General features: G+C 41.8%; 1 protein-coding gene across 1 annotated transcript in view; it reads right to left on the bottom strand.

Moving 5' to 3' along the window:
• Positions 1-21,039, bottom strand: part of ANOS1 (anosmin 1) — a 425,810-nt gene that overhangs the window by 115,299 nt on the left and 289,472 nt on the right. The window contains exon 6 of the mRNA XM_069205001.1: positions 19,702-19,831. Coding sequence (XP_069061102.1) covers positions 19,702-19,831 — 130 coding nt within the window. The remainder of the gene's footprint in view (positions 1-19,701; positions 19,832-21,039) is intronic.

Below are 21,039 nucleotides of genomic sequence, written 5' to 3'. Positions count from 1 at the left end.
ACTACAGTTCCCCTTTAAAGATAAGCATCCTACTGAATGAATGACTGTCCCTCTGAAAACGTGCTCAGTGAACCCATAATGACAACTCCAACTTCGTCCAAATAGCCACACCTTAAAGTTGCCTGGGTCACAAGCGATGCAAAGGGGGTGCGAGAGACCTAATTTGCATGTCAATTAAGTCCTGACATTTGGGTATCGCATGCTTCTCTATGCTTCTCAGCTATGTCACTCACTGATCGCTATTCTTATTTACTCGAGGCACCTCAGTGTATGCTTAGGGTTTTTACTCTAGCCCATGCGGTTTCAGCTGATCTTGTTAATGACTTCTGTTCAGATCTATTGTATGTACATTTATTAGGCGTGAACACTCTGGTAATTGGGAAAGGGATACGCTCTTCCAGTAGCATAACACAAAATGATTGGACCCCACTGCATAATGGGATCAGTTGCCCAAGTCCCCCATATTTCAAATATATTCATTAACCCTGGACAGAATGCGGCACTCTTGAAGTGTCGGGGACCACCTGGAGGGTTGGTAACCCCCCCCCCCTCCCCCCCCCCCCCCCGTGGCGGAAGAGCAGCAGGGGCTGTGCTACGCCCCTGGGTTCTGTTGGGCCTATGCTGTTACCTCCTACTCTAGATTTGACAATTTTGGTGACCAATTATAATTTGTCAGATGTCAGAAGAAGAGTGGAACATTTCATTCTAATTACAACACAGACATTTCTCTTACATATTTATTGAGGGGCCCGATCCTAAGTGTTCTGCAACTTGTAGAAATTATATTTAATGTTCAGTGCTTTCGACAGGGTCACAGCACCAACAGGCATTCAGGCGCTGACTCGGTAGCAAAGTTGTATTCCTTCTGAAGACGTTCATACCCACAGATTGTATCCCAGCTCATCAGAAAGGATACCACCCAAAATCAAAGTACTGTAGACAACATGCGAAACTCATTACGGAACCCATGAGTAGTACAACTCGTACCGGAGAAAAACTTTCATCCAGGTACCAACTTGCAATCTTAATCAAGGTGTGACTATCTTGAAAGGAATGGTGGGGGCGTTGGTGGGAGTGAAAAAGATGACTCATGAATAAGCGAGCGCCCGGAGAAGGTCATAGTCAGTGGATCAATTTTTTAAAAAGAAATCATGAAGTTTACATTGCATGCACTAATTCAGTAGTTGCATGATTTAGCTCAGAAGCTTCAGACATTGTAGCGTAGAAACACGGCACCGCAACCACTGCAGCACTGTCTGCAGCGCGTGCCGACTCGCGGATATATCAAATTCGTGCATGGACTGTAATTATAGCACGGTCTTCGAAAGCAGGGGCAAAGCTCCCGCAAGCATACAGATGTTGAACGAGATCGGGATGCGGCCCACGGTGCCTGTCGGAACAAAATGCAGAGATTGTCTTTGCATTTGCAAAAAAAAGCACTAAGTGCCACAAAAAGGCATGGCTCACAATAATGCACGCTTGCCTTATTCAATATTGAGTTATATAGCACCTCAATGTAAATTAGCACATCCCTGGCAGTTCGTGTAATTTGGCACCTAATTTGGCTTGCCTGATGTCCAGACTGAAAACGTATTCTATTTGCTGTAGCTAAATTAATGAGGTTGTACATACAGCATTGCAAAAATAATGAGGTTGTATAACATTACAAAAAATAACAGGGTTGAACGATACCATTGGATTTAGCAGTTGAACAATAAATATGCCGGGAAATAAAGGCAACAGCCATCTTTTCCTGCACTGCTAACAAGTTGACGGTTGCACTGTCTTCCAATACTATTTTTACTACACTGACCTCTGACTTTTAAAAGGTTACTGAGGCTTTGTCCAATCCAGCCATTTAGCCCCTTAAATGCGCCTTCGTGGAGATCAAATGCAGGGCTCACGGAGAAAATATCACATACAAGCCAGCTGCGAAGCATGGTAAAAATCACTGCTCCCTCAGGGCCACGAGGGCGAAATGTTTATTGCTGGGAATGGCTGTCTGTTCTGGTTTTACTAACACGTAGTAATGTATGCATGAAATCACCTCCAATTTGGGACATGTGTTGTGAAAACCACACTGTTTGCTTTGCCCTTTCAAGTTCTGCACGCGCTGCGCCTTCCCCAGGTAGCCGAACACCAGTAGGTGGTTACCCCAGGAACCCTAAGTCATTTTAAATTGTACCGCACACGTGGTAATTAAAGAACCGGAGGGCGCCACAGTCTGAAAAATATTTCACAGCTATTGTGCCATCAATGTTGTCTCCAATAGCCAGCGCCAGACTGGTCCGGCCGAGATACCGCTCTGATATTTCATTAAGGGCCGTTGTCCATGAGGTCTGCTAGACCGGCTTCCCACAATTAATGCTCTTCCTGCCACAGCCATCTTTACTTCCTCTTGTGGTGAACCGCAGTAAGAGAGGAGCGAAGCCACTGCATTAAAGCCCTGTATTCTCTGTGTTGTTTTGGATTAAAGACCTGCAAGTACATTGTACCAGTGGTGAGTCGATCTACTGGCATTGGTTTGTGTATTTACACCAACGACTGTAAAAAATAAAAGAGGGACTTCAAACACAGATACATGTTCTCTTTCTCCCCTTCCCCCGTATGTGGGAATCAAGTGGGGGCTCCCCAGCCCCTCTGTCCCTTCCACCCTCCCCTCGAGGTTGTAGGGGAGCGGCATGCAGCAGCTGAGACTTCAAACCCTCGTTACAGGAAGTGAAGCCCAAGGGATGGGAGCGAGGGGAGAGAAGACGCGCGATGAGCACATTGAACCATAAGCCACGTGCATTGGGCAGCTCTAACAAATACTAAAATGCTCCTGGTACCGCTGTCCAGTACTTGAGCATATTGGATCAACACTTAGCATGTTCAGCTGGCTTACTGGGCAGCACTTTTGCACATTGGGAAGCAATACCTAATTAAAGCGTATGGTACTGACATCTCCACACGGAAACATTAGGAGAAAGCAGCCATGTTGAGCAGGAACCCTAGCATAATAGTTTAGCATTCCGGCTTAAAGTGGCTGAAAGCATGGCACACTGCCCGTCACAGTCACACCATTATGTTTTCTGTATTACCTCAGAGAATTTGAAAAGCGTCCAGTTACACTGGGCGGCGCAATAGCATTTTGTGCAGCACCCTTGCCAACTTAAGCCCCACAGCACAGTGGTCATTGACTACAGCTTCCAGCGCACATATACAGGGATGTGGAATTCCTATCGCCCGACGCCCGGGACATCTTGTTTGGGGTCAAGGGCAACAAGTTTTTATGTTTACTTTGTCCTTGGGACAAGTAGGCCCAACCCCCTGCAGCACAAACCCTTTGGCTGCTTGTTTATAGAGAGTTGAACTCTCTGCAATGTGTAGCAGGTATCTCAGCTCGGTGGAGCTTTTTTATGGCAACTAACCATAATTTGCTGTCTTAAACAAATAATTATTTTGGGAAATGTGGCATATTGGAAGGAACTGTCTAAAACCGATTTGATTTTAGCCAGTGCGTTTGAAAGCATTTAGTACTAAAGGATTAATATACCTCTACAAGATACTTGCTTTCTACAAGATTTAAACATTGTTTACCCGAAAGTATGGGGGGGTTTCGAATCTGCAGAAATGATGCAGTGATGTTCAGAATGAACCTGGATTTCTCCAGTTAGGTTGTATATGCAAAAATAATGCTACAATGGCTTTAGAATATAGATAATTTCCAGAACGGAATGACAGGAAAATAGATGTTATTGTTAGGAAAGTGGTCTGTTGTTGTATTTGTAAATGTCTATACAGTAGGGTGATAATTAATGAAGGATAACTATAAATTGTACACACGAGCATTCATGGTCTCGATATTGTTACTAATGATGAACTAACTTTTAAATTTTTCTAAACTAATCAAATGAAAAATGTCACTGGTGATCATGGCACATTGTGGAACTCAGCATTAATGTGTCTCTAATGCTTCCTGAAGGTCAATGTTGAATTACTGTATATTTAATGGGGAAGTACCAAGCTTATTGTTTATTCGTCTTATTAAACAAAGCAGAATCCTGGTATATCCCAGCGCCTTGAGACCCTCACGGGTGAGTAGCGCGCTCTACACATTTTTTGATTGATCGATTGATATATTAATGATACTCCACTTTAAAAGTTTCTATTTTTAACTTTCAATAGAGACAGATGATGGAAGAAAAAAAAGCTCTATTAGGAAGGGTGGGGATGCTCTTATGCTGAAAATATGAGTTTAAAGCCGTTTTGATCAATAACTGCCCCACTAAGAAAAGTCTATTCACCAACGGTGCTCCCCATGCTTGCCTCTGGGACCGTAGTTTGCATTAGAACAACAAAGAAGTGATGAGTGGCATACTACAAATAATGTCAGCGTCTGGAAATATCTGAAAGCTGCATTCCAGTACATCATTTTTCCCCAATAATGTCACTAGACAGAGACCACCATTATACACATAAAACTTGTTCCTGATCCAATGCAAGCAGCTCAGCCCTTACTGCCTGGGCAACTCATCTGTAGACAGGAATACAAGCAACCCAAGGTTCGTTTCGGCTTTTTTGGGCCCTATCAGTAGAGTGCATATTGAGCCCAGTGAGCACAGGACCCACTAAACCCAGTGGATTTAGGGCATCTTAGAGAAATAGAAATGTGATGGGTGGAACGGAGAGAGTAAAACAAAACAGAAGGAAGCCACTGTTGAGGATGTCAAGTCCTTTCTCAGTCATCCAATGGGATTGGTGTTGGTTATCAACAGGGAACATGTCATATGTGCCATGCCCAGCTGGCTGTGGGATTCACAATGATTAACTAAGAGATTTTTTTTTTTTGGTTTACCAGCAGTTTTATAAAGTCTGATCAAGACCCAGTGGGTGTCAGAGCACTTTGCAAACAAAGAGTGTGATGCAAGTCCACAGCATATAGTGTGATGCATTGACACCCCATCCCCCCCACCAGGTTTCCCTGAGCAAGGTGACGTGTCCAGCAGCGAATAACCATGACTACCCCCGTCACTTCTAGCAAGGGGACACGGAGTACTCTAACTGCATACCTCAAAAAATACTCTACAGAATGATTTCGATATATGAAGGCTCATACAAGACCAGCATGTGGACCTGGGTAGGTTGAGGGGGCTAGGGGTGAAAGAAGAACTTATTGTTTATGCCTGGACGAGTTCAGATACAGCAACTGGGATATCATATTTATATCACACTGTAGACGATCGCTGTTATACTGATGGCCCAACAATGTGCAGCTGTACTGCCTTGGCTATGTGCCTCTGAACTCTAACGGTATATGTTTGTGTTGTCTAAGTATGCAACAAAGTTTGTTAAAAAAAATACAATAGTAGAAAGTTATAGAATATATAATGATTAAAAGATGTGTAGTACAACAGATAATCAAATCTCGCTATAAAAACATATGCTCTCTATATATAAGCGCAGTCACCTAATGTGGGTTGAGTGTACAGAGAGCCCTACAGTTGAATCCCAACATCATCAACCATAGCAACATTTCCAGAGGTCACAAGAGACTGACAGAGAAAACTCTGAAACTCTGTTTTTTTAAAGGGTCCTAGGAAGAAATCATCCTAATGTCGATGGAATGAGGTTCCACATCATTTAAAGCACTCCAAAAGAAGGATTGGTTTAGGCCTTTTTCCTTCTTAAATCTTACCTCTTGGCATTTCGATGAGAAGTTTATCCTTACTCTGAAGCAGATGTAGCCCACCAGAAAACGTTAGTTGTTGTGCAAAATACTTGTGGCTTCTCAGAAACGCAGCTTTAGCTATATGTGGATTGTGCAAAGTAGGCATGAAACACAATTTGCAGTTGGGATGAAAGACTTTCATTTAATTATGGGGACTGGGCTAGGGTACTTAAGACACCATTACCCCCCATGCACCAATACCGAATCGATATTCCACCTGTTGCAGAAATACTACTACTACACAGAGTTTTACCCGCATGATTTGCACGAGGAAAAACTTGATGCAATTTAAGTGGGTAAATTACATACATTCCAATTGCACACGCTTTAAAATAAGGGAATCACTTGGGATTACATCATTTGAAATGTCATGTTTCATAAGAATTTGATCCCTCTCACCACGAGATTCTCCATTCCAACATGTGTTAGGAATTGTGTCTTAGTGAAACTGTGACCATTCTTGGGGAAATTCAATTGAGCAGTTATATATCTGATTTTGATTAAATCAACTTTAGCTCATTGGTGTTGTAAATATAAGGTCTGGAAAGATGGAAGACTGCAGAGCAGATTATCTAGTAAAAATATGGTTGACGGGCTTGATGCTGGTATTATTTGAAAAGTCACGAGAATTAAGCATGATAGACTTCATTATCAAAAAATAATTATTTGTTCTTCAGAAAATAGGGAAGAAAACCTGTAACGCCCAGGTTACTCACACAAATCGATAAATGAGTTTATCAAACAGCAACCATTCTATAAGAAACAGAAAAGGCTAAACTCTCGGCAGTGACTGTAATGTTTGCCATTCTGGTATATGCTGAGCAAATCTATGCTGCATACTCCTGGCAACTAGTGAAATTAATGGAGCTGAGCAATGGGAAGGCAATGCTGAAAATGTCCAACTGGTTAAAGCAATGAATAAAATGCTACAATCATGATTCCTGCATCTACGTATAGGTCTTTGGTACCCATATACATGCAGAGGGCATCTGATCATTAGTTCTTGAGCTATAGACAATTATTAAGTAAAATGCGATCCACCTGTCTCAGTCATTAGAATGACTGGCCTAGGGGCATGTTATACCTGAACATAATAACATTAATATAGGTCGGTTCTTCACTTGAAATTATGGACTGAACCACAGAAATTACCATCACGGAGTTTAGTCAAATTCTCATACATTTTTTTATAGGGGTTCACAAATTCCATGAACTTCCTTCACTTCAAAGCTTCAGTGCATGATTCAGAATTCTTCAGATTTCGCACATGAATAAATGTACTGTGGCTCACTCTGGATTTGTGGATTTGGAGGGAAGTAAGGGGCTCAGTACAAGTCCTGTAAAACCCCAGGAGGCAAAAGTCCACCTGATAAATACTGATACTTTACTTACCGTCACTATTATGCACCATGCGGACTTCAGCAGCTTATAAATAGGAGATAACAAGGAAAACACTTGTATACCCCTTTCTGAGGTGCTCAGACTCAGAACGTGTGGTCAATGCCTTCACAATTACTGTCATGTTTCACGTGAAGAAAATCGTGCGAGTAAATCCCCGTGGGGTGCAGCATTACCAACTAGTTATAATCCTGATTGGGACACAAACTCGCGTTTGCACATGATTTGGTGTTTGCAGGGCCTTTCTGCCGAGGCCTTCAGTCTTCGTGGAGGCTTTGATCTGAAATCCTGCGTCTTTTTAACTTTTTAAAATATGTTCTCATATTCCCTAAATTAAGTATTTGGACAGCTTGTTTTCCTAATTTATTAACTCTGGTAGATCAATTACCAGCATTACAATTTTTTTGTGCTTGTAATACTACAGAGCAGGTTGCTGATGCAATTCCAAATCTTAACATGAAATATTTGGATTAGGCAGAGACCTTCAGCTGCAGCACCGTCTTTTCTGCCACTGCCAGTCACTCAATGCTTGTACCTGAAAAACAGTCTCCCACAACTACAAGTCTGACTTAAGCTGGTGTATTTTTCAACCAACCCTGAGAGCCTACCAAAGTCCCTTAATGATAATGTAGTCTCGTTCTTTTTAAAGGAAAATTATTTATGTTATCCCTGAATTTTTTAATGCCGTGCAACTGAAAGAAAGGCAGGACATGGAGAAGCAAAGGAGGAAGACAACGACATGAAAACAATGATAAACAAGCATTTGCAATGCAACGGGTCTTGCATTTCTCCGAGTTAGAGCTATTAACAGTTGTAAACTCCCAACTGGACTTTTCTCGCCACATTAAATGGAAAAAAAGAGCGCAATCGCGCTACTACTGTTCACTCGTAGTGAAACCTATTGGCAAAAGTGCAATTATATACGTAACTGGCAAAAGTGCAATTAACTATGTAACAGGATCGATGTCTTGCAAAGCGCTCAACTTCTGCCAAGCGAGATCGTGTTGCGAAAAAAAAAAAAAGTAGTCCACAAAACGGACAGAAAACAGCGAGCCTCGTATGTTTCCAGTACTTGGTCGCTGCGCTCGAGGAGGGCTAACCACCGGAAAAGGCATGACGTATGCATGCCTTCCACCAATGAAAGCAAGCAGATTTTAAAAGGCAAGCCCGCAAACCAATGAAAGACACTGAGGTGACATGGACGGTCCTCTGAGCCCTTTTCTAACAACTAAAGCATCTCGCAAGCGATACGCATGCAGAAGCGCATGCTAGCGCAGGCTCGACCCTAAAAAGGAAAAAGCTGTAATGAAAAAGAACCTAGAAGACTGAGTTAAACAGGAAGTGGAGGGTGGCAGAAGAAAGCAATATGAGGTGGGATCTAACCTAGACAGTCTTGGTATTCAGCAACCTTAGCATTTGGCAGCAGGTTAGTACGAAAATATTTGTGCCCGTGCGCATGCATGCGCCTGTGCGCACACACACACACACAAACAAAAATTCATTTTTTTTTTTTATACAAATTAAGCCCTGTTTCCAGGACTGCTTACAAAACACAAGTCTACTATTCTGCCATCAATGAAACACCCTGGATTCTTCATCTTTCTGAGAAGCACAAAAACAGGACTGCAACTCATTGTCTTCAAACGACAAGTGAACACGTTCAATAGCATTTCATAGCCGCTGGGCCTCATTTGTAAAGCCGTTGTATATGCATATAACGAGGAAATCAAAAAAATAACCTGATTAAAGCACACTGTTCCACTTTGCAGTGATTTCAACTGATGCTATAAAACTGCCAGTCAGATGTATTTTAAAAGATTACTGACGCAGTAATCCATCGGCCATTACCACCAACAAAAATGTGTGGTAACAATTTGCTGTTGCCGTGCCACACGTATTTGCGGCATATCTCTAAATCTTGATAATATACTGAGGGATGATGTGTTTAGAATTAAATGAGACTGCTTTTGGCAGTAATCATGGAATCTAATACGGGCAGCATCGCAGAATGTGCCCATAACTACACCAGTTTATTAAGATATATCCAGTCATTCTTGTCCAAAAACACATGGCCGCAATGACTTGCACCATCGTTGAGGCAAAACCAGGGTACTGCGTCATGCTACCTACTTCATTAATATAAGGGAATGCATAATATGGAGCAGTGGACCATTGTACCTATAACGAAGGAAAATTGTTTAAAAAATGGGTGCAGAACTGAACTTGTGTAGCCTACAAAAGGCAAAGCTGAAGCTGTGATGTTGACAGATGAGAGGTTTTGGAAAAAAATAGTTTGGCGAAAAACATCTGTATTTAGGGCCGGATGGATGTCACCTGATAGAATTGCCACAGGCTGGAATAAGAGCTCTAGACTTTTTAGTTTTAGGAACATCGAAGTTTGGTAGACCCCTTCTTCCAGTATTTCAAGCACCTATTGGAATGAAGAGTTTCTTTTGCCTTTGGGCAAACTGGATGTTAAAGATTGGCTTTTTGATTGTGATATATGTGCCCAAGGGATGTCATTGCAGGAAGGTGGTGGTGCTTGGGTGTTAATGTGGTGTGGTCTGATTTTTGTACTCATGAGGTGAGATGTGCAGTAATTAGTGATGCTTTTGAGGAGCAAGATTTTCTTTAGTGATAACTGTGTGAAAGCACTGCAGATCTTAGAGCACGCCAGTGCACTGACTTCCAAATAAAATGATGCAGACTTTAAAAAAAACAAAGCACTCCAAATAGTGTGGCCAAGGTCATTACTTGGACTAAGAAGTTAGTCTGCATTTCCCCTGTCCTAAGATGGCTCTCAGTCCAAGTATAAATCACATCAAATTTCCTCTATTTGACTGATAAAGACATCAAATAACAATGTGTTTATATATAGTGCTACATACCGCATTTCTGCTGCTTTTAAGTCCTGGAAATAAGAGGCGTTACTGTTACGCAGTTCAATGGTACTCAATTTACTAACCTCAAAAGGATAGAAAGCTGGGTCAGCTTTTCCGGGATTCACCCGTGTGAGCTGTATATAGCTGCATGGTTCAGCAGTGAGTAGCTATCTCAAAGAGTCATCCTCTCATATAGAGATCAAATAAAAGCAGCATACCAAAAAGAGAAAAAAATAATTTGCCAATCACAGTTCAGCCTATTCCTCGTGAGGCAGACTCCGCCCCAAATATAATGCTGCACCATGTCCTCTTCTGCTTATGATACTTGGCACCAGGCACTTGATACAGACTTCACGAACAGGCTCACCATAGACACCTCAACTTAACTCACCATTTGAAAATAATTGAAAGCCCTCACTCATAGAATCCAGAAGCATCCACTTACAAAATGCTGCTTCTCCTGAGGGGTGCAAGCAGTGCACTAAAGGATATAACTTAAGGTACACATTCAAACCCTTTTTATTACACACAGAACACTAAGGGGGTTATTCTAACTTTGGAGGAGTGTTAATCCGTCCCAAAAGTGACGGTAAAGTGACGGATATACCACCAGCCGTATTACGAGTTCCATAGGATATAATGGACTCGTAATACGGCTGGTGGTAAATCCGTCACTTTTCCGTCACTTTTGGGACGGATTAACACCTCCTCCAAAGTTAGAATAACCCCCTAAATCTTTATGATAACTGGGGATTGGCAATATAATTCAAGATCTGTCACATAGCCAGCGGACTACACAAAACAACAAAAGTGATATTTGCTCAAACAGATCAGAACACTGCCAAGAATGTGACATTTAATATTTGCTGCAACTCTTGTCGTTTTTACAGACATTATCTGGGCATTATTCACCTGCTGGTTGATGTATCCAGTCATTAAAAATTGAGACTACGGCCCTCATTATGACCCTGGCGTCCATGGACTGCCAGGGCCGTGGTGGCAGTCTCACCGCCGCGGAACTGGTGGTGCAGACCGCCATTTTACGACCACCACGTCTCCGCTCATCCCACCGCTTTACTGCGGACTGGCGGGCTGGAGGTTTCCACCTCCAGCCCGGCTGGAGTTGAATAACTGGCAAGGTTATTTCGACTAGGGACACCACCAGCATATTCCTGGCAGTCTTACCGCCACGAAAATGCTGGTGGAATGGTATCCTGATGACAGAAACTTGTGTTCCTGTCACCGGAATACCCCCCAAACACCTCTGCACACACGCACGCATGCACCCACACACACACACATAATCACAGACAGACACCCCCCCACTCACACAGGCACTCACAACATTCGCCCCATAGACACACATACATACCCATACACATCACACATGCATGCATACACTCTCCATTCCCCCACCCCCTCTCTTAAACTACATACATACACAACCCCCACCCTCTCACTCATCTTCACACAACCAGTCCCCCCCTCAATCGTACCTCACCGCACACACACAACATATACACAAACATATACACCTGCACGCACGATTCACACCCACCACTTACCCCTTATTTATTCACCCATGCACACACCCCCACCCCATCTACATGCATACACACACGCATAACCATCACCACTTTTACACACAGACACACAAACAGGCACAAACACTCCCCATCCCTCCCCCCACATTCATGACATGCATACACACACTCACACACACCCATTCACACTCCCCCTCCCCTTGTGGACAACACTTACCTCATCCGACTAGGTGCTCCTCTGTGAGGGGACCGAACCCGGTGCTCCTACTTCCAGCGGCCCACCACCACCAGAAGACCACCACACAGAATGCCGCTGACCGCCCTCATGAATGCCGCCGGCTACCTAGCCACCGGCGTTGCAGATATGTGGTGGCAGTCAGAATACAGCGGTCGGAAGACCGCCAGCACTGGCGGTCTTCCGGCAGCCCCTGCTGCGGCGGTCTTCAGAAAAGACTGCCACAGTCGTAATGAGGGCCTGTGTCTCTAGACTGTGTTAATATCCCTGATGTACTCTAGCTTCTGAAGGTTTGGTAAATGTACTACAAAACAGGGTTGAAAGAATGACTAATGCCTGGGTAATGCACATAGGATAATTTAGAGTTTGGCAAAATGGTGTATCCACCAAAAAATGACAGTGCTTCAGTCCACCAAACTTGTAGTTTCCCTATTCATTTAGAGGTGGGGAACCGCCGAGCTTCAGCCAGAAGGAGCCACATCATTAAGAAGTCCTTGAACCAGCAGTCCGTTTCCTACAGGATGTCCCACTAATAGTGGCGGTCAGCCGGTCAGCCTGTCCTATATTGGGCGGGCTAACCATCACTGGTTTTCCTTATCAGCGGCACGTGAATCATGGTAGTCATGCTCAGGGAAATCACTCAATGTACTCCCTCTCAAACGACGCTCAGCAATAACTCCCTGCACGCTGGGGCCATTGTTATATTATTCAGCAAAAACAAAATTTTGGTTTGGGATTTTATTTTTTTGCAAAACAAAAATCTTTTCAGAGCATGTGCGTGAAACATGGTCTGGCACAAGTGACTCCACTGAAGATATGAGATCTCTAAACCTAGCATCCAATCAGAGTTACAGGGACCATAGTCTTTACTGATTGGTCAGTCTAACTTTAAATGAGGCCATTAACTATACAAAGATCTTTGATCCCACATTGTATCCGACTGTTTATGGCAAAATGAAACAGATACAAGAGTAGAAGATACACAGTTGTATAAATTATCATATTCCTGTTGAGGTCAATACTACTGATAGGGGGCTTATGCCACAGTTACACAACAGGTTAAATATTTTTATTGACTCTGAAATGTTTTGCATCACTGTTGAGGGCAGTTCACGCCCAGCATATCATGCTGATCTCACAACACGAGGTTTTCAAGATTTCAGTTAAAATGTCGAAGAATATCACAGATTTTACACCTGGTTAATGCGAATTAACGAATGATAAAGTATATACTACTGAAATACTTATGTTAGGTAAATGCTATGATACAGGCTCTTCAGAGTAGCTGTTTCATGTTGGAAATTGGTGTGTCCTGGAGACCCTCGTGGTGAACATAAAAGAATCAGAAGGAGAACTGTTCTAAAACATAGATGGAGTGGGCAGAATAAATATGGATGGAGTGGGTACCTTTAATCACATTTTGTGTATATCTTTAGACCTGTGTTCGGCTGAATTCATCATTTCAAATGTTTTGCATGAAATAATTTACTCTTAAAACAAGGAGAAGATTTAATTAGGAATGTTTTAAAATGTATTCTGGTCAAAGCGTGTATAATTTCCTTTGCGGAAATTAGGCAAAATGCCCCAAATTTATACGTTATTATCCGAAACTTCGATTTAGGTTTTTGCGCTCATTTTGAGCATGAAGTGCATCCTCGTACCAGTTTTCCAAGTGAGTGTACATTTTGAGCTTACAAACAGCACAGATTTGTGTTTGTTATCATACTCCTGCCATAGGGTTTTTACAAAAACGAAACCTCTGTTACACAGTGTGGTAAAATCTGAGGCATTTCAAGTAATAATCGTACACAAAATTACATCGGTGTAAACTGAAAGCCGCCCAGGTTTAAATAATATAGCTTTTGAGTGTTTTCTTCAAATCATTAGTTGTTGATTAAAAAACACTGTGCACAGCATCTGCTTAAAGTGCAGAGCTTTCTTTCCTAGAACACTCAATATTTTCTAAAGAACTAGAATCTATTTTGCCCCAAAGCCTAAGTGAGTTAAAAAAATAACTTGCTGGTAAGCCCAGTTCGTTTGCTTTCATACCACAAAATGTTCCTTTTCCATTCTATAGAATTCAATCAAACTTGCTGCAGAATTTGCAGCTGCGTTGCTACATAAGTCAAAGTTCCTGAATTGGAATCAACAAACATTACTAAGCCTGGTAATCTAACTACCCTTGAAAATGGTGTTGCCTAAAAGCTCCTAGTAATCAAGATGCCCCTTTCCATATCAGAATAAAATGAAATAACTATTTGAAACCACCTATTAAATGAGGTTATGTAAAATCACATAACTGACAATTATGCAGTGGGGCCAACTTCGGCCAAAGGACATTCCACTAGTCTCAAAGTACCATGTTGCAGCCTCAGAGCAGTTGTTACATCGTTAATTATTTGCCAGATCATACTAGCATACTGCAGCAGCTCCTCCGCTATGACAGAGGAGCGCCGCCCTCCCCCTCCCCCGCTGCCTGCAGCAGCAGCTGCAAACCTTTAAAAATAAAACGATAATAAACTATGTTTATTATCGTTTTATGTTTAAATGGGCAGGGCCATGGGGGATAACAAGGACCAAACACACATGCGCAGTGAGCTCTCTCTAACTCGACACAGTGTTGCTGGGTTGGAGACAGCAGGCCCGGGATCCCAGTCTGCCTGTGAGCGTAAAGCCAAGGCGCTCCGGCCAGTCCTATTGCTGCTTTCATGCTGCCAGCAGCATAAGAGCCGTGTTAGGACTGGCCACAGGGCAGGCTGGGAGCCTGTGCCTGCAAGTAGAGCCAGAAGAGTGGTGTGGCAGCGGGAAGACAGGTACGTTCTTTTTTCCTTCAATTTAGTGCTTTCTTTTGTCCCTCCCCCCACCTCGCACCATGCACCATCCTCCACTTTACCGCGCTGCGTGCCGCAACTACTAGCATAATTCAAATTACTGTGTGTTGCGACTTTGGACAACATTTTACAGAGGTATGCTATTAAAATTATATAAATCTAAAAAGGAAAAAACATCTTCGCTTCAACTGCATTTCTGACCCAACAAGCAACTGCGTGTGTATTTATCCATGTGTTGAGCTGTTTGTACAGCAGCTCTGGCTGCGCATTCTACTCTGGTGCGACAGGGGCAGTACACCTGTCACCTCAGGCACACACACATTTGCCTTCTTAAGACTCAGCAAACATATCTGGCATCCTTGCACTTGATGGCTCCATTCCCGTGTCAGGCCGCACTGCAGAGGAATGAGCTTTGTCTTCTCTTAAAACATGATGTTTTCTGGTCAGCCTGACCTTCAGACCCACGCATGCAGTTTTTTTTCTTCTCTTGTGGAATGCCAAATGTTTAGTTTCCTAGGTCGCAGATATCAAAAGAATTACGGGCTTAGGTTTTAATTTACTGTAGAATTTTATGAGAACGTTCCCCAACAAAACTAATGAGCGGCATTGTGGGCTGCATGTTAAACAACTAAGGGGGAAGCCGAGGGCCAAGAACTGCTATGTGATTCTTTCACAAGGCAGAGTGAAATCGAAATATAGAGAAAAAACCATGAGAATGTGAAAGATTAAACAGAAAAAGGGTTTACATACGAAAATGACACTTTTCACTATACCGCCCCCGGGGAATTTTACAGCGACTCCTTCAAAAAGCATGCGAGATTAATTACCCTTTGAAGGAATCAGTATTGGATAGATTACAGAAGGAAATATCTTAATTTCGAAAGACTGTGGTATTTTATACCTGGAATTATTAATCAATTTATTAAGATAAGATCTTGAAAACAATTGCAGTAGAGAGGTTCTATCCTTTACATTTGTGACAGAACCCTCCTCTCATGACCTTCAGAAGGAAATTCTACATTCTTCTCCACCATTTTTGATGAAAATTTGTTTCTGCCTTTATTAAAAGTATATTCCCTGAGATTAGGCGAAAATTACTTGGCGTGCATCAATACATAACTTGCTCTATTTAAAAGGCTTGGCTACCTCTCAGCCCTAGATTGAGACTCTACAAATAACTTCACTGCCTAAAAAACATAAAAGATTGTAAAGGACAGCTTCAGTTCTTGGCAAATGATAATAGGAGTTGAAAAGTGAGTGAACAGTGCAAAATTACAAGAAGATATGCAAATTCATTGGTAGTGCTTGGAAAGATATATAGAAATATAGATGGTAACAGTTTTTGTTAACAACTGTTGGTGCGTTATAGCAGTGAGTTACTTCATTTGAATCCAGCTTGTACAGTTCTGGTTATACACACTTTAAGCCAACATGTGTTTTGTTGTTAGGGTAAATACACCGCCGACCTCATCAAGGCTAATACAAAGTAATGACAGTCGAAATGCTGAGCCTATTAATTAAAGGCAAACGTCCAAACTCAAAAGTAAGTAAATTATAGGAGGTAATCCCCAAGTGCTATTGTCAAGAATTAGGGTCCATGCTCAATGAAATATGTATATAATGTATCAGAGGAAGCCCTCAGAGCCGAAACAGGACGAACAGAGAGTACTCCAACAGAGTCCACGTGTGGGAAGTGCAGGTGAAACCCCAACTGTACGACCTGTTAGGAATAAAGAACCACAGAATACTTTGGGCTCTACTTCAAAAATCGGTATAAACCTTGGTTGCTCAGGGGACCCTTGTATAACATTTTAATGATCACTGCAACAACCTTTCATAATGAACCATTATTTTCCTAATTCATTACCCTTTCCTGATGCCCTCCCTAGTACCCTGGGGTGGGCACAGCTCCACACAAGCACAAATAATTTTTTTCAACTCGTACGGGACACCAACATGCACACAGTAGAATTGTGGCACCAGAAAGCAACTAAATGCCAACTTTCATTGACTCCTATTCAACTGAGTAGGTCTCTGGTGCTACTGAGACTCGATTACGCTAACCATTTTATGTCAAAGTCCACAGGAAAGTGGCTGCAAAGTTACAGAGCATACAAAGTCGAGCCGTAGAACTCTGCTTCAATTTAAAGAAACCAGAACACATTCCTGCAGCCCTACAACACCTACCCTAGCTCTCAGAGGCACAGAGGATAAAATGTAAACTTTTGTGCACCATCTGGCAAGGTAAATTTGATTCTAAAATCTAACGTCCACCATACGAAACATGGAGGGAGATCAATACAGGTCTGGGAACTCAGCTCTGGAACTTGCTTTGCCCAGATGTCTTGCTATGTTTACAGTCAGTAACAATCATTTCATAGACACCACTCTCTGACCATGACCGTAGCTTGTGTCACAGAGACATCAAATATCCATTCTTGGTCTTTAAAATAAGAGTTAATTGTTATCAGGTGCACTGGTCTATTTACATGAACAGAGGTCAACCAAGACCAAAACCACCAAAATTAATGCTTTGTATGCACAAGCTCAGGACTGGGAATGAGGTTTCCTAGATATATAGAGTCATCTGCTATCCCTACCCTACCCTGTTGTTCAGCCTGCTCCCCTAAATACATACACCCAAACACTCCAGGCCCTTGACCTCAAAGCAAACCTTACAACTGGCATTCTGTCAGCCTACAAGCACACATCCATGGTCGGCCCCTTGAAACACGCCTCCAAGCACACATAAACACACACCCAATACTCAGCACAAATCATTCTTTTAACCACCCAAAATACAATTAAACCAAGTGCCTTGCTTCAAACACACATACACCCATATAAATGCACCCTTTCATCCAGAACCCACAAAAAATATGGTGTCCTCCCCCTTACCACCCAAATATATGAACATAGGACAGTGTAACCCCTACATTTCCCCAAAACATAACTGATGATGTAAGTTGGCCAACCTGCCAGAAAGACCCCAGTCATGGTAACCTGTAACTATTTTGGGGAAGACCACTCTATTGGGGTGCTCCTGTCTCTTTCTTTCCTCAATCCTGAGCCTTCTTTACCCTCACTCGTGATGCCAGCCATCACTTTCAAAAAGTCTTAGGGTAGCATAAAAACTCATACAAACAATCAACATGTACGAATGAAAGATATACATTTTTTAAATATTACTTTTGTCACAGTCAAGGACCCTAAATTATAATATAGGGCCTGATTAGAACTTTGGCGGAGGGGGTTAATCCGTCCGTAATGTCACGGATATCCCGCCCGCCGTATTACGAGTCCATTATATCTTATGGAACTCGTAATACGGCTGGCGGGATATCCGTCACATTTGGAATGGATTAACCCCCTCCGCCAAAGTTGTAATCAGGCCCATAGTCTGTTTAGCACCTTTGAGTAAAGGATAAACCCTAGAAAGAGAGATATAAAATAATGTAATTATGTGCAGCACTTTTAATTCTACTAAAGATTATCAGATATACGATCTTCAAATTAGCACAAAAAACAAGCATGCAAAAAGTGACATCACAAACGGTGGAAGGCACAAAAAGAATACCACAAACACACTGTGTGAAATATTCACAGCAAGCAAAGACGATGATTTAACAAAGACGTTAGATTTAAACTTGTGTATATTATACTATATTGTAGATGCATTTGTATATTGCTTCATACTTCTGAAAAGATGCTGAAATGATGAACTATGGAGCTGATTGGAAGTACCTACATTGACAAGTATGTGTAGGAAAAAATAATCTAAAATGAATACAGAAGTACTTTTTGATCTGCTACTGTGGTCACAATTGTGGTATGCTAGTGCTATAAATTGAACCTACATGGACATTCATAATTGCCTGTGTGTAATTCTGTAATGCACAAACGTTCATTAATATTGTTTGGTACAAAGCCTTGAACTGTGTAAATCACACAATATAATCGGAAAGTCCTACAACAGACTGGAAAATTGTTTCCAGAGATTGTTATCAAAGATATAGGATTTTGCTTACTTAATTCTTAGCACTTTTTTGTTGCCACCACCCCGTATTGTGATTTTTGATGTGACATGGATATATATATAAAATTAAGAAGAACGTACTTTACAGGTTTTCCTAAGAACTTAAAAGTATTATTTTGAAAGAAAATCTGTAAGTGGAAATATTACACCAGAAGCTAATGAGAAGAAACTCCTGAGTATGACTATGGTAATTGCCATTAACTAACAAAATCCCTGTTTTATGATTATTTCATATGTCTCGCCATATTGCTCCACAGCTTCCTCTAGTAGAGATATGAACCTTAAAGTTCTTCAGATGTCTTCTTATCATTTAGGTAATAAAAATATTTTTCCTTCCGTGAAAAAAAATTATACTTTCTTGTACTTTTCCCCAAAATTACAATTTAAAACTTTACATGTGCAATACATTTCTCATAAGAGAGACTTGTCGTGCATTACTGCTTCCACATTTCAATCTCACGAGCAGTCACAACCGCATTTTTTGCATTTTCGGTATGTAGGTGGCTTATGTCAAGGTGCAGATGCGCATTAAATATCTACTATTACCATATTTAACTCTTGGAATATCATAGCTGCATGATCACCATAATGATTTAGGACACACAGGTACTTACACAGAGTGGGCGGACAGAAAACTGTCACAAATGTGGCAGGAATCCTCTGCCATATTGCAAATGCATTATAGCCAATGAGTATTAGCAATACGTGTGCAAGAGTTTGTGTCGTGCTACCGAGCATGTGTGTGGTAGTGTGTGCATGTTTGCTTTTCTTCTATGAGGTAAAAAAAGACATTAAAAAGCCAGGCCCATGTGTGTTCGGGCCAAGTGAAAGCAGCTTCCTCTAGGCCCAGGGCACGTGCATATAAAATAATTGGCGCATCTTTAACCTATAAGTGGGGCGGGCAGACTTCAAACGGGGCCCGGGCCCTCTCCTGATGTGAGAGGCTAACTGCAGAACGCCCACCTGTTGGAACCCTGTATCTATTAAATATTCAAAGGATCAAGTTGCTAGCCATGTGTGGCCGAGTGTGAGATGATTGTCAGTTGTAAGAAAAAGAACACCAACCTTTTGAGGAGCGGAAGTGTTTACTCGGCGCTGTAAAGCCCCTTGTTCCATGCACATTAACAGCAGCCACTCGGAACTGGTACCACCTGCTGGCTCTGATGTCAGACACCTGCACCCTCTCGTCTGTGCTCTGCAGAGAAAAAGGCCACACGAATTGTACATTTTGGTTAAGTTACATAAAGTGTGAAAAGCAGACGAGCCTGTCTGGCTGGCCATGCGGGTTTCAGCTTACTGTTTAGCCAGGCCTTGCCTTCCAAATCGAATATTTTAATAATAGTATCAACAACACCTGTTATTATTATTATTATTACAATAGGAACAACAATAATACCAGATTTTATCGCTCGATTAATTAAAATGATTGCAATGTTATGCACGCACAGTAGACACATCGTCCCTATGCTCCATAATCTAAAACTAGTTTTTTTTACACAGTGTTTCATTCATCAAGATTTACACCGATTTCTTTAATTAATAACACACAAAGTAAAATTCTAATTAAAATCATAAAAACGTTACAATCTTAGTAGAAAAACACTGGAGTGAAATGTGTGGTAAAACGGGAGGTTTCGCTTTGGTACAGTGATGTCCATGTGCAAGTATTAGTCCGGGTAAAGAGCGCATACAGCCGCAAGCCCCGCCGCCTGGCGCTACTCTACTTAACACGGGCTCTACCGTGCAACGTTTTCAATGAAGGAAAACAGCCTAAAAACGAATTTTGCATTATTGTGCATTTATGAAAAACAAAACTATGCAGCACTTCTTTTGGGAACTCCCTTTTACTAATTAGAGAATGAAGATATGGAACATGCTGAATACCCGATTGTGATAGCAAGACAGGCGTTTTATATCTTGGGACCTGGTGATGCACAACACGGTGTTAAGACAATGCTTGAAGTAGGTTTTATGGAGACAATGCAACGGTTGCATGAGTCTCTTTCTCATACAAGCTTGAAGTTATCCTACATTAAACTCTCTTAACATTATAAATCATTTTGTGTGGTTACTTTCAAAACAGGTATGATATATCACACATAATTTAAGTAGTGCAGACGGTGAAGAGCTCATAGGTGCAGTGATGTGAAATATTAATAACCATAAATATATACAATCAAGATGTCGCAATTTTTTTACAGATCCACAGTTCGATCTAAATTCTGATTACTGCCTCAAAATCATTCAATATTTTAATATTGGACAATCTCTATTTTACAGTGTTGACGCTTCGACGCAACTCCAAGTTTACGTGAGTCTCCTCAGGACATAAACATGACATCTGGCACAACGCATCCAGGCTGTATACATCCTTCACATGCTGGGGTGATATCTCAATAGTTG

The sequence above is a fragment of the Pleurodeles waltl genome, chromosome 8 (assembly GCF_031143425.1).
Source record: "Pleurodeles waltl isolate 20211129_DDA chromosome 8, aPleWal1.hap1.20221129, whole genome shotgun sequence".
Taxonomy (NCBI): Eukaryota; Metazoa; Chordata; class Amphibia; order Caudata; family Salamandridae; genus Pleurodeles; species Pleurodeles waltl.
Note: the sequence above shows the minus strand (reverse complement) of the source record. Positions and strands in the feature narration are given on the sequence as shown.